Source organism: Dermacentor andersoni, chromosome 4 (genome assembly GCF_023375885.2).
Source record: "Dermacentor andersoni chromosome 4, qqDerAnde1_hic_scaffold, whole genome shotgun sequence".
Lineage (NCBI taxonomy): Eukaryota > Metazoa > Arthropoda > Arachnida > Ixodida > Ixodidae > Dermacentor > Dermacentor andersoni.
The window spans coordinates 196,567,717-196,582,797 of NC_092817.1; the positions used below are offsets into that span (position 1 = coordinate 196,567,717).

The 15,081-nt window shown below is 45.8% G+C and overlaps 2 protein-coding genes and 1 pseudogene across 3 annotated transcripts in view; 1 reads left to right on the forward strand and 2 right to left on the reverse strand.

Moving 5' to 3' along the window:
• Positions 1 to 12,007, reverse strand: part of LOC126530530 (sialin-like) — a 69,656-nt gene extending 57,649 nt beyond the window's left edge. Inside the window, exon 1 of the mRNA XM_050177799.3 lies at positions 11,754 to 12,007. Within this exon, the coding sequence (XP_050033756.1) occupies positions 11,754 to 11,868 (115 nt within the window). The 5' untranslated portion in view covers positions 11,869 to 12,007. The remainder of the gene's footprint in view (positions 1 to 11,753) is intronic.
• Positions 4,251 to 4,421, reverse strand: LOC126532491 (U2 spliceosomal RNA; annotated as a pseudogene).
• Positions 12,008 to 12,593: 586 nt separating the features above from the next.
• LOC126530528 (transcription factor E2F2-like) overlaps positions 12,594 to 15,081 on the forward strand; it is a 42,970-nt gene continuing 40,482 nt past the window's right edge. The window contains exons 1-2 of one of the 2 annotated variants that reach the window (XM_050177797.2): positions 12,594 to 13,070; positions 14,622 to 14,727. In XM_050177797.2, coding sequence (XP_050033754.1) covers positions 12,852 to 13,070; positions 14,622 to 14,727 — 325 coding nt within the window. In that variant the 5' untranslated portion in view covers positions 12,594 to 12,851. Of the gene's footprint in view, positions 13,071 to 13,097; positions 14,025 to 14,621; positions 14,728 to 15,081 lie in introns of those variants that run through there. The other variant, XM_055070635.2, reaches the window with a different exon arrangement.

Below are 15,081 nucleotides of genomic sequence, written 5' to 3' on the forward strand. Positions count from 1 at the left end.
AGCTAGGGTCGATGCATTTGCCACACATGAACACACACACAAAAAAAAAAATGTTGAAGGGAAGAGGGAAAGGAAGCCCATGGATAAAAAACTCAACACTCAGCGAAACAACCACACGAATTGATTGATTTTTGGGGTTGAACGTCCTTAAACCGTCCAGTGGGTTACGAGATATGCTGCAGTGGAGGGCTCCGGATTAATTCTGACCACCGGGGGTTCTTTAACGTGCACCCAAATCTAAGCACGCAAGCATTTTTGCATGTCACCCCCGTCATAATGCACGGTCAGGAATTGAACCTGCAACCTTGTGCCCAATGATAGAATGCTACAGCTACTGCACCACTGCAGCGAGTTATGATCACAGAGATTCCACAGTTTCGAGTCAATGACTGTGTTCTTGAACGCTATGCCCCCTTTCGCGCAACCTGCCAGCCTGTCAAACAACTGGCCAAATGCTTATAGAAGCAATGCTCTTCAATGAAAAAAAAAAAAAAAAAAGAAAGAGGAGAGGATGACACTGTACTGATCAGCAGCTGTTTTCAATTTGTGCTTCAGCAAATGTACAAATTCTTCTACCAAGTGACGTATGGTTTGATTTGTCAGCAATATGGCGAATTTCGTAGTTTTTCAGATAACAAATGGGTGAGTCAGGAACAAACCACCCACAGATATACACCTTGACAATGCAGCATATACTGAGAGTCTGTGCCTTGGAGCACTTTCAGGCCCCGTTCATGGTTTTTAATTCTGGCTCATTTCCATGTACTGTCATGCGAATCAATAAATATCTTTGCCTGCAATGGCCCTGGCTCTGTTTTTGGGAACTTCAGTTTGATTGGAGGTACATTGTGTTTCTAAGCTTCAAGCATGGGAGAAGTCAATGGCACATGCACTGAGGCACCCTGGTGTGTGTTGTTGCAAATGTTGGAGGCCATAGGATTGGCCAATACTACTCTGCTTTATGGTCTGCCAATGCCAATGGAGTTTCTAATGTTGCACATATTTGACTGTCCAGAGGGGGCTGGAAAACTAGCAAATTTATGTGGCTCTGGACGTTGCACTGACGACAGGATGCACATTCAAAAACCAGCTCTGCCTATCTAAAACTGCATGAATAGCAACCAAAAGTAGAATTGAGCATCACAGCTTCACTGTAGAGGGCTGCATTCAGGTGCAATTGCAGGCAATAAGAAAACAGCACCACAGAACATCCTACACTGAGTGACCAAATCGTTCAGCATAAAGGCAGTGGCAATTGATCAAGCCATGCAAGAGGAACTCAACTTGATGGAATAGAGTCTGCCCCATTGTCATTAACATAAATTTTCACAATCCACACAATAACATTTTCCAATGATGTTTATAAACAAAAAGAAGGGCTGCAAAGTGTCAAAGCAGCATCGAAACTACTCGGCAAAAGGGAGGGAAACAGAAATATGTGCCAAAGTACCATTTTTCAGTTGTGGTTACCACGTAGTACTGCTGGACTATGGACAAAATGCCATAAAATTTGGAGGAAAAAGTGGAACTCACACGATGCCCAGGCAGAGAATGTATGAGTCCACATGATCTTTGACATAAGAAATGAGCTTCGAGTGCAACAGTGCAATGAAAGTGATCTTTGCGCACGCCCTGTGGGGACAGCCCCAGTGGCTCCTGGAGTGCCTATATCAGCAGAGGCTTAGAAGTGCAAAAGGGAGCAAAGATAAGACGCGAGAGACATACAGCAGCAAAAAAAAAAAAAAAAAAAAAGATAGTCTTTAGCCCATGCAATGTTTTCCTCTCTTGGCCAAAACATTGTGAAGAAAAAATTGCAAGAAGCACAGACGCATATTTTTGACATTAATTACCTACCACATGCTTGCCAAATTATTGCTCTCTTTTGCATCTTGATTTGGGGCTCAGCTGCCAAGGAAAAAAAATTGTTTTTGACCTATCTTTCCTTGTTATTTTTCAGTTCATATGTACTCCATCCCTGTTGCCTTTGTGTTGACATTTTTATATGTGCACATGTCACTAATAAAGTCAGCGGGACGTTACTTCTCATCACCTGTCCTTTGTTACTTTTGTGCGCTACACAAATTTGATAGAACTGGAGGTTGTTTGACAGGAGCAGAAAATTTTCATCCTACCAAAAAGTTGCACCAACCTACAAAGGAAAACTATACAGGCTCCTGAGAAAGCAAGCTTCACAGTTGAAGAAAAACATGACAGGACTACTGACATCAACATTTTATGTTCCACTTTTTTCTTGCTTTCTTGGGTAACTGTCTTTGACATCGCCCCTTGTGCTTCTAGTGTTGGTAACTTTAATGCTGGGATCTTACATTATGAGGTAAGTAAAAATTATCTCTGTACGTTAGAATTAGTGTCACCATATTAGAACTACTAGAAAGGTGGGGGTTCACTGCAGTTTTTCATTGTGGTAGCTGCATCAGGGCAAACAGTTCCTGCTCAGCCAATAAGATTTCTATCATACGTTGAAATGTTCCTAATGTGCTGGTAAGGGATATTTTCTTATCATTTGTACGGATCATGTCAATATTACCAATAAAGTTTCATCATCCTGCTGTGCAAAATACCTCTGCCAAATATCTCCAATTACCTCTGCTTTGCATCAACTGAACCCAAGTACCTAGTAAATGTATCAAACTAAGGCAAACTTAAGTGAAAAAATGAATTCCTTAGTACATATAAAGCAGTGGAACAATAATAATAAGCACATTATGCCATGTTCTATCAACAAAGCAAGTTCTGCATATATTAACAGGAAGCTTGCAGGAGACTCAGCCATAAGATGCTCTAGCATTAAAAAAAAAAAAGGTTTCTTTAGTATTTTTTTGTGGGGAATGCCCACGGGCTCTCGATGCGTGTGCTCCCCACACTTTGGCCTTTAAAAGCACCAAAAAAAAAAAAAAAAAGGCCATTACCTTCTTAGTTAAAGGTACACTAAAGAGAAAGCCGAGTTGTATTAGTAGGTTACTTAAATAAAACTGCGCAAATAATCGACAATGATTGTCAACATAAGCGTAAAGCTGAATGCTTCTGGAAAGCTATTCCCTTGATTAAAAGAATGACGAGCTTGAAGGTGCATATTTGTTGCAGTGATGATGTTTAGGTAGTGTTTGTTGTTTCATTGCGTGACTGTGTAGAGAACAGAGCATTTTATCAGCACACCTGTAGCAGTTGTATTGGTGGCTATACATATAAGCCATATGTGCGTTGTCTCCAGTAGTGCGAGCACTGGTGTGGAAGGTAACAGCCATCCTTCTTTGTCGCAGCCACCAAAGGGGGAGAGGGTGGCATGAGAACAGGAGGGCTGTGCTTCCCAAACGCTCAACGATTGCGTGTAAACGTCCAGATACCACAGAGCTCTAGCGTGACAGCATGTGTGTCTCAAGGAACAGGTGGCGTCCGGCAAAGAACGCACCCCACAAGTTGGCTGCACGAGAGCCTGTGCCCTTTGCATATGCACCTTTGTATCAGCGGTGAAGGCCCGAACTATTCACTTCAAACGTCATCCTTATTCTGAGAGGAGGCCAAAATTATCCCGAAAAAAGAAAACCGCAGATAATAAGAGATGGGTGGTGCCGTTGCCTTGAAATTCTCAAACCAGCTTCCTGTGATATGAATTTTCAGTGTCTGCTTGGGCCCAGTTAATTTTTCATCAGTAAAGATTGACTTTATCGTATTCTAAAAGAGCGAAAGACTGAAGCTGGCAAGTTTTGAGAAGTATTACTGTGCCACAAAGGCGCAAATATGAGAAAATAATTTGAAATCTGTGACGCCACACTCAAGCGCCGATGCATGGCTCCGAGGGAAGAAAAAAAAAGGGGGGGGGGGGGGGGAGAAGTTTGGTCTTTGTTTCCCCTTCTTGTAATCAACCTCTTACTGCAAAATGAATGAAAAAAGAGTTTTGAAACACTGCTTCTAAGTCTAAACTGATCTTGTGTTTCTTTAGCATCCCCTAAAATACTTAAGGCAATCTCATACTTCATGATGGATAATTTTGGCTATTACCATCCTGACTCCAGAAGGCACGGAAGAGTGTAGGGCAACAATAAGTAACAGGAAGTAGAAGCCAGACTAAGAATGGGCCAAAGGGACAAGTTGGAATGTAGCACACATACACCTGCACACGAAATCATGAAGAATGGAAGCTTTGATACGAGGAAAATTGCAAGTGGAGGGATGCTTTTATGGTGAAGCTGCATATGGCTAGTTTCCAGTGCATCAACGTCTGTAGACCAAAAACTGTGGCCTGATCCCAAAGATAGTGCAATACTCGGCTGACCTGCGGCAGAGGTGAAGCAGGCTTGAAGCACTCCGCCAATTTGCAAAAATAAGTTTCATATCGTGGGTCTAAATACAAAGTGTATCAGATATTAAGCTGATAAGACCAGATACACATTGACCTGTGTCGCCCATGACTACCTTCGCAACACCCTCTCTTTGTCGGCATTCCAAGCACTTGTGTATCGCCTTTCTTTCCCTTCCGCTCTCCCGTAGTGGCAGTTCCGTCGAAACGTCACGCGTGTCTAGTTTCCTCTGGCTTCTCGGGGTGGCAGTTCTGTAGTCCATGCAAATCTATATATAAATCACTGTAGATGAGTCTGTACCTATATTCCAAATTCTGTGTTGTATGTTAAACAGCTTCACTGGTCATCCACTTTTACACAGTGGAATGGCTCGTGATTTTTTTTTTGTCATTTTATGGGCAAGGGCGGCCAACCTCCTTAGGCAAATACACAGTGATCAGCGACAGGTCTTCTTCTTCTTGTAAAGGACGCTTCTTGTAAGGGACGTCGGGCGTTCACCATCGTCACTGTTGATGGTCGGCAAGGAATCACCAATGCTGCCTCGGTTCGGATGAGGGACTCCGCAATAGCTCAACAAATGGCTATTGCACTAGCCCTGCTGGATAGCTCACGGGATGTCATCTATAGTGATTCAAGATCTGCAGTCAGAGCATTTGAAAAAGGCACCGTTTCCAAACAGGCCCTCAGACTTATTGGGGGCAAGGCAATCACGCACCACTTCATTTATTGGTTTCCGGCACATCAGGGTCAGATAAAGGGTGCTCCTCCCAACCTCAACGAGTCGGCTCACGGGGCTGCGCGTGAACTTGCCCACCGCGCTAGCCTCCACCAATCGGAAGCCGACTCCCCAGAGAACAGGGACACGCCCTCCACTTACAACGAGATTACTAAACACTACTATCTCAGCCGTAGAACCTACTTTGTTCCTCATCCGCGCCTCAATAGAGCTCAAGCATTAACGCTCCATCCACTACAAACAAATACCTATCCGAATCCGTCGCTCTTACATAAAATATATCCGGATACTTACACCAACGCTACCTGCCACGATTGTGGAGATATAGCCACATTAGACCATATGCTCTAGCGGTGTGCCCGGTCACGCTCTATCATCGCTAACAGCTCGGCCAGATGGGAGGCGGTTCTCCGCAGCCCTCTTCTGGCTGACCAACTCTGGGCTGTCCAGCAGGCCCACGATGCGGCCGAAAGGCTCGGCCTTCCGGTTCCCACGTGGGAGCGGCCCGCTTCGTGAAGACTCACGATCTGCAGGACTTCTTTAAAGTTTCACCATACCGTACCATACCATTTTATGTCCATCGCAGGTCGACAGCCTCGCCCAACAGTCCCCAATTATGCCTTGTGTTGGCCGGCTCCACAAAATATGCCTGCAAATTCTTAATCTCATCGCACCATTAATCCTCTGCTGCTATTGGCTGGATCTCCATTACCATTACCTCGGCATTGCATGAACTTCAAAAATTCAATTTTTCTTCTCAATCTCATCTAGAATATCTATTCTGAACTCCATTAAAGGCCATTATGGGACGATGTTACACAGGGGGACATACACTGAAAAAATGGTTCACAAGTACAATATTATAAAGCATACATTGTTTTGCTTTTAATACTAATAACAAAAGAATAAAGCAAGAAAATTACAGAACGTAGGAACTACAGCAAAACATAAAGATACAGGGCAATATATCCAGACATATTATAGAATATAGTATGTATTAGTAACAGCAAGACAACAGTATAAATAAACGTAAATACAAGGATCAACAAAATATTGAGTGAACACAGAGGATCAATTGAGATGAGATGTCAATGCAATGGGTCTTGAAATTTTGTCAAGTTTGACTTAGTAGATGTGTGATGGTAGATTATTCTAGCCAACTGCGGTTCGAGGTATGGATGACCAGCGAAAAATGATGCGAGACAACCGGCTTTGCATGAGTGACAGCGATGAGAGAAGATAGTTGAGGGTAGTTTGAAATAAAGTCACTGTACAGAGATGCATAATTGTACAATTTATGGAAGAGTGAAAGATTTCACAGCGCCTAGCGATTGTTTTAATTACGTTATGATAGAGCGGCATGATTGGACAGTATGATTCTAAAAGGATTCAATGTCATTACGTATGACGGGTCACAATCCCAAGTGACAGAAGCATAATCAATCTTGGAATAAATAGGTGAAATGTAGAAGAGTCTACATATATGTGTTGGCAGTCAGCAAATTGTCATAGTTACATATCATGACAGGCTTAAATGAATGCCAAGGTATTTGTAAGTGGAGATATGTTCAATGAGCCTGTTCTCAAAAGAATATGAAGTTGGAATCAAGGAAGACCAATCAGAGAAGGATATGACTTTGGCTTTATAAAAATTAAGTGGCATTAACCAAATTGAGCACAATTAACTACATCCGAACACCGCCCCCCCCAAGTCTGTGAGCAAGCTGAGATCCTTCTTGGGTTTAATCAACTATCATGCCAAATTTTTACCAAACTTGTCCACCAGTACTGGCTCCACTGTACAGTCTCCTAACAATGGGAGCTAGTTACATGGAAATGGCAACAAAAGCAGGCGGACATGGTCCAGAAGGTGAAGCAAGCCGCACAGGCATCAAAATTTCTGATGCACTTTGGCCTTACAAGCCTTTGAAGTTGAAATGTGATGCCTCACCCGTAGGAGTGGGAGCTGTACTTTCATACTACATCAATGGCACAGATTATCCTATTGGATTGCACTCCACGATGCTGTCCAAAGCAGAAGGCAACTATTCTCAGCTAGAAAAGGAAGCGTTGGCGCTTGTATTTAGTGTGACATAATTTAAGAACTACTTATATGGCCATAAGTTTGTTTTGGTCTTGGACCCTAAACCTCTGACAGGTTTGTTCAACCCAGAAAAAGACATTCCTCCCATGGCAGCAGTGGGCACTTCTCTTAGACAACTATCAGTATATGCTGCGGTTTCACAGGGGTATGGAAAACTTGAATGCTGATGCCTTAAGTCGCTTGCCATTACCGAACAAGCTGTAAGATAATTTATTTTATTCATTTGATACTGCCAACCCCGTTCTTGGGGTCATTACAGGGAGGGTGATGTGTCAAGAATACAGGATACATAATTTTCTTTCTCTGTAACAAATTCACTGGCGCTCTTGGTAGTTAACAGCAACAAGAAAAAAGAAGGAGCAAAGAACAGTAGTTATACAAAGAAAAGTTAACAAAAATGCTTGTAGCAAAAATTTAGTACAGATCCTTGCAAAAGAAAGTATCTAACGCATTTTCAAATTTGGCAGAGCCCTCGTTGCTCACAACTGCATTAGGCAATCTGTTCCACCTTTCAATCGTGTCGGGAAAAAAGGAGAAATGAAAAACATCAGTACGTGTTAAATAAGGTTGAATAGATCTGCTATTGTTTAGACGATTGCATCTCCTTCCTGGAGGTTGTAGATACAGATCCTTGCTTCATTATTTAAAAACTTTTTGTGCGCAAACAGACGGGGACAAAGAAGAGGGGCAACACAAGGACGAGCGCTTTCTAACAACTGGTTTTATTTTCGAAGAACTTCCTGCTTAAGCCCACAGATCTGCGCGATCTAATCAACAGGTCGCGCAGATCTGTGGGTACTTAAGCAGGAAGTTCTTCGAAAATAAAACCAGTTGTTAGAAAGCGCTCGTCCTTGTGTTGCCCCTCTTCTTTGTCCCCGTCTGTTTGCGCACAAAAAGATTTAAAATAATGAATCTGTTCCAACTAGGCCGACTCGCAGTTGTGCTATAGATCCTTGTTTATTTTTGTTCGCCCACTCATGATTTTAAAAAGAAACTTTAGCCTATGCTTACGTCTGCATTCCTCCAGAGGCCCTAGTTCACAAGATTTTAACAAGGCTGTAACAGACTCCATGCGTCGGTATTTACTGCATATGAAACGGACTGCCAACCTTTGTATTCTTTCTATTTTGCTTTCAGAACTTTCTGATGAGGGGACCACACAACACAAGCGTACTCCAGGACTGGCCGTACAAATGTTTTGTAGGCTCTTAATTTCACGTCCCGTGTAGCGCACTCCAGTTTTTTCTTTAAAAAGTATAGTTTTTGGTTTGCCTTGGAACATATGTTATCAATGTGTGAGCGCCATTGCAATGTGTGCATAATACTGACTCCTAAGTATTTGAAAGAAGCTGCATTATTCAGAGGATGGTTTCCGATGTGGTATATGAAGGAAAGTTCGCTCCTACTTGAGCGAATATGTGTAAATGTTGTTTTGCTATGGTTTATTTCCATGTCCCATTTTAAACACCACTCGTCTAATGCCTGTAAACATCTATTGAGATTAATTGGTCACCTTCGCAACCTATTGGGGAATAAATCAATCATCGGCAAAAAGTTTCATTTTAACAGGCGGTTCAACTGGTGCACCGACGTGATTAACAAACAAACAACAAAAACAGTATTGGTCCCAAAACGGAACCTTGGGGAACCCCAGAGTACACACGCAATGGATCTGATATGTAATCCTGAATCCTTACAGACTGTTGATGCATAGATAAATAGACCTATATCCATTGTATTACTTCTTAACCTATTCCTATTTTATGAAGCTTAAAAAGCAACTTACGGTGAGAAACCTTATCGAAAGCTTTCCTAAAATCAACACTTATTACGTCTGTTTGTAGGTGTGCATCTATGCCCAAGTAGAAATCAAAGTGTTTCTGTTAACTGTGTCACCGTAGAAAGACCGCTCCTAAATCCATGCTGGATTGTGGAAAGTAACTCGTTAGTGTCAAGAAAACTAATAATATGTTTCGCAATAACATGTTCTAGGGCCTTGAAGCAAACTGACGTCAAGGATATGGGTCGGTAATTGTTTACTTGCATACGGTTGCCATCCGAAATAGAATAATAGCACAGAGGATCTGCCAGAGTATGTTCTTTACTATGAGTGTTTGGTAAGAAAGGCCATTACTGTCAGAGAAGTGGCAGATTTCACAGAAACGGATCCGTTGCTGCAGCCAGCGAAATATTGGATTAAAAGAGGCTGACTGAAATTTTTGTCTGAAGAGCAAATTCGGTTCTGGCCATACTTCCGCAAGAAGGCTGAGCTTACATGCTGTCAAGATTTGGTTTACTGGGGACACCGCATTGTGCTTCCTGCAGCTCTAACCTGCTGCACCTTGGACTTACTCCATGAGACACACCCAAGCATGATGGCCATAAAGAACATAGCAAGATCCCTGTTCTTGAGTGAATGGTATGTGCATGTCCTGCTTGTGTACAAGCTGCGGCGATGCCTCCAGCACGAACTCTTCTTCCATGGCCCACAACTGGAGAAAAATGGAGCCGGTTACACTCTGATTATGCAGGTCCCATCAAAGGACACACCATATTGGTGGCCGTGGCTTCAGAAACAAAGTGGATAGAAGCACTGCCAATGAAATAGCCGACAGCAAAGGCCCTCAGGGCTATGTTTGAGAGGTTAGGCCTACCTCGCACACTTGCGATAGATAATGGACCTTAGTTCACAGGTTGCCACTTCAGTAATTTCCTGGCTCAGAACCAAATACAACGCATGACTAGCATGCCCTATTACCTGCAATCAAATGGTTTAGTGGAGAGGGCCATAAGAACCCTGAAAGACGCATTGAAGAAAAACATAGGAATCCAGCTAAAACACGGACTCAACATTTTTGCTCCATTATCATCACACGCCAGTGAAGGAAGTCAAATCCCCGGCAGAACTTTTGTTGGGACATCAAACAAGGACAGAGCTTGACTACAACACGCTGCATGGCCGCCGAGGCAGTAAACAGCCGTGTACCGAATGTCAGGAGCGATGGCAAGTTGGACAGCGCATGTTGACTCAAACGTTCCAGCCAGTGAAAAAAAAAGGGATACCTGGTACTGTGCATGATAAACAAGGAAAGTGCATGGTCACAGTGGACACAGCTCAAGGAACGGAATGGTGGCATCTTGACCAATTGTGACATCGGGACGCTTTGGCAATGGAATCGTGCGACACTGACAGGGTAACACCCTGTCAGGGACTTTTGCACGGAAGCACAGAAGACTCTCTGACTACGTCAGTTGAACCTTTGCATCGCTCAATGAGACAGTGCCGTTCGCATGAAAATATTCCCACCAGAGGCTTGAGGCAGGTTGCGATGCACGGTTTGCCACATCTTGCTCCCAAAAGGGTCCGAAATGGGACATTCTTGCACAGTTTTAGTGGCATTTTGAAAAGCATTCCTTCATTTGTGCTACTAGAATCAAACTTAGATGTGATAAACTGCAGTTTCTTTGTCAAATAATTCAGACAACGATAGGAACTGCGGAGCAGACCACCACCGTTCTCACTTCTAAAAACTCTATGTGTCTTAATGGTGCTTGCTTGTTAAATTATAAATTATTTCTGACATGGACGGGGACAAGCTGCTCTAGTATCTATATAGTATAGACACCGCAATACTGTAGTCAGCAAAAAGCATAATTTTTGACAAAACAAAAGCTGACCAAGCATTAATGAAGATTAAAAAAAGCAATGGTCCGAGCATGCTGTCCTGAGTACCATCAGATGGGACGTGAGCACAAGGTCTTGAACACATGAAGATCCGGCATGCAGCAAGATTGACGTATGGTCTCAGCCCTCACGGTTGCATCACTACACTTTTTAGCAGGTGAAATTGGCATTTAAGTGTCAGTTATTTTAGTTATTTAAGTGCCAGTTAGGAGAAGAAATGAATGCGAACGATTTATTACGAACCGTACTTTGACGCACCATGTTAACATAGTTACGAGTAACTAATCACTTGCAGACGTAAGCTCACTGTGTAGGCTGCACAAAACACGAGTGAGGAAATATACTTGTGGCAGCGAAAAAAATGGCATATCATGTGCCGAGCCACTAAAGAAGTTCAATTTCTGACGTGTAAGCACAACGAGATACAGAAGCTCGCAGACGAACAGGTTGCTTGCAGCTGAGGCGATAATGCCGGAAACGCGCAGCTGGGCACCCATGTTTTTTTAAAAGCGCATACGCGTACTGAGCGCCGGAATTCCCCGAGCATATGGTGGCTGCGCTAAGTAGTTTCGGTCCGTCAGCAATGCGCAATGCACAGTACCCGGGGCAACCACGTATGTATCAATCGCACTCAGCGCATTGTATGAGCGTACAGCCGATTGTGTGTTCTACTTCCGAGTGAAGCGGTACACGGTCACGACATTTACGGAACGTGGCATGTGCTCGTAGCGAGCATCGCTACAGCAGCACCAGCCGCGTTTGACAAGGCGCTCGCTCGCAGTTCACTCCTCGGTCATTGCCCGTGATAACCTGCACGGAACGACCGCACAGCGCGATTTCATCGTCGCAAGGGGACAGCGCGCGCGCGACCAACCGAGGCGCGGACTGAAAAGTGCCGCGCGTGCTTACGGCATGGGCTCCTCTTTCGTCCCGCCGGGTTCTGGCCTCCGGCCAAGGGGGCGTAGTGGGCACGCTTGTCGGCTTTCTTCTTCTCCGACACATCGCAGGCCAAGGTAGCGGTCATCGCACGGCCGCATAGCCCGTCCCGCGACACCCGAAAGCTACTGCTGTCACACACACAGCTGTCACAAATGTACCATCACGTGACAGCCCGGCTGACCGCCAGCCTTGGCCTAGCTCTGCCAGCTCTCTGAGTTCCGGATCAACCACGCTCTCGCATGCGTGCGTACCAAGCGCCGCCATATTTATATGTATGGCCTTTTCATTGGCCGCAGGCGGCCCAATAGCGTGGGGCGAAACGCGATTGGTAGGCGGGGCCGGGGCGAAGCAGACGACTCTTGTCAGAGTCGTCGAGACTGAAAGAAAACTGTTTGTGTTAGAAGAGTGATAAATCCATTACCATTTTAACAATAACGGCTTGTCGCAGCTCATGCAGTCAGAAAGAATTTAGAATTTTACAAGCAAGCGCCATTTAGACGCACGAAGAAGTTTTTAGAAGCGAGAACGGCAGTGGTTTGCTCCGCGGTTCCTATCATCGTCTGAATTATTTCATGAAATAATCGAAATTGATCGCATCTAAGTTTGATTGTAGTAGCAAGTAACACAAATGAAGCAACGCTTTTCAATATGGCACGGTAATTGTGCGAGAATATGCGATTTCGGACCGTTTTGGGAGCAAGATGCGGTGAACCGTGCATCGCAACCTGCCTCAACCCTCTGGCGGGAATATTTTCGCGCGAAATACGACGAGAGCGCGCGTCTTTGTACGCGGCGCTTTTTTTGCGCGAAACGGCCGGAGCGTTATACCCTCCGCGGTGGACATTTAAATCGAAGTCATCCGGTCCCTTTAATCGATTGTTTTAGTTCCGGATCACATTGGTTCGACTCCCTGATCCATCTAGTTCTACAATCATGGCACAGTTTTGATCGCAGGGACGAGTAATTGTTTGGAGGGGGATTTTTCGAGGTCCACTATGTCCGCGTAGCGGAAGCCTACTTTGTGCTGGGCGCCGGCTGCTGGCGGTGCGGGCCACATCGCGTCGAGGGATGATGATCTCCACGCGTCAGGTGGACTTCGTTCATCCGGAGATGACCAGCGGAAGCTTCAAGACACCCACGGCCAAGGAACCAGGAGGATCGCGGCGCTCAATCGTCAAGCCGGGCCAGCTGCCGGCGGCTGCCATTGTGATGGACGAGTACGGACAGACTCCCGACCACTTCTACCTGGCCCGCAATCCGGCCAAGCCGCCCGCCGAGAGGAACCAGGTGGGTCATCAGGAATCTCCACGGACCTCGGGCTTGACCTAGGACCGTTTGAAGGTTGACCGGATGCGGTCGCGGAAAGGCATTTTGCGGACGCTGTGCCCTTTGGCTTCCTTTGTTTACAAACGACTTCCGCGATTGGGCCCAGGGAACTTAGGCGCCGACTACCCCCCAGGGGTGTTCGGACCCCACTGCACGGTAACCATTTGCCGGACGATGCGTCTCGAATCCCGTGGAAATCCGGACGAACTGCGCAGGTCGGAAAAAAACTCGTCCTTTTTATTTCCGATCGCCCTGCCTTGACTTGCGACTTCGGGGCTGTGGCTACCACGAACCACCGAGTGACCGTTGAAGTCGGCCGTGTGCTTCGAACACCTAAAGGAAGATTCATTATTTCATCATTCGCATATTTCTGCTTTTCGTGATTCCGTCCCGAAGCGCAAGAGCAATGCGTGCCCCGGAAGAACAATGCACACGCCGTGTCCGCTGTTAACGTGTCCTCCCTCGCCATCTCCCCCAGCGGGCACTTCGCCTCCCGCGGTTTCGAGCTGGTCACCTGCGCCACTGGTGTTGCCTGCCCTGGCCAGCTTGCCTAATTACCGCCGCTGCGGCGGGAACACACGCCCTGAGCTCGCGATCGAAACCGTTGTCGTGTCACAGCAGTGGCACCGTGCGTGCGCTTGTCACCCCTAAAGGGGCAGGTGTGCGTCCGGTCACTGCGGCTATCCGTTTTCGGGCGTTCCGGCCCGTGTGCGGCGATCGGTGGGCAGAATCCTAAAATCTTAGGCCACGACCCATGTTACTGCGGGGCCTGGTGTAGCTGGTCCCGCGAAACGACACGCTTTACTGTAAAATGGACGAAGCGTACAACGTGTATGCGTGGCGGGGGGGGACTCGCGGGAGCACACTGCGCAGATCCTCGCGGCTGGCGGTTGCGTGGCTTCATCAGCTGCTGTGGTTAGCGATTTTCGGCAGCTTGGGCTGATTATAAACTGATTTCACCGGCGACCTCATAGTCCCTTCTTAAGGCGTTTGAGGTGTTCTTTTTTCTTTTTTTCTTTTTCGTTTTAATCCGGCCAGCGTCGACACGGTCGGGCGCCGACGGCTGCTCGTGTTTTTTTCCCACGCCCTCCGATGTTTTTTTCGGGACTTCGATGGCGCGCACATGTGTACCCGCGTGGCCGCTAAGCCGGCTCGATTCGTGATCGGCTCTAGAACGTGGCTGTTCACAGCGGCTTTCATAGCAGAAATTTGTCATGACGATAGTACGTGTTGTTTGCTGGTACGTCGTCTTGGATCTCTGGTTCAGCAGGAATCAAAGCGTTACTACCGTCACCGCGTGTGATATTTGCGCACGACGTTTGACAGGAGCCATTAATCCCCGGCTTGTTTAACCAGTGTTTCGAAATGAGGTACCTTAAGAAGCTATTTCTAGGGCCGATTGCCACGAGCCTATGCAATTATTAGATAGAGCATAGCAAGCCCCAGTTAGCAGTATGCACTAGTAATGCACATTCCCCGTCTTAGTGTTGGTTCTCCCTGTGGTGCTTTCAGGTCAAGCGCCGGCTAGACATGGAGTCCCCCGAGCCGTTTGCCTTTAAGGCACCAGCGGCAAAGAAGGGGCGTCTGGCCAGCTCAGCAGGAAGCCAACTTCGCAAAGGTACGTTCATCCTGCTAGGTTGTGTCACTTGGACGAGCATGATATGTCAAAAGCAAAACCATGTGACTGCTGCATTGCAAGCATTATCAGCCAATAGTATTACAAGACTTTGGTGTTGACAGACATGTAGAGCAGCAGTGGCACTTATCACGTTCGAACAAAAAGGCAGCACCCATTGGTTCTGCAAATTCCCATCATTAAACTTTCTTCTAAAGTTTAACCAACATACCTAACTAGCTTGTAGGAATATTTTCCATTATGAGATAGACACCGCTTGCAGCTTTCTAGTTTCTTCAGCACTCTCGAAGTACTCAACACTAGCAGTCAAGGTTATGAAAAGCCTTGCAGTGCAAT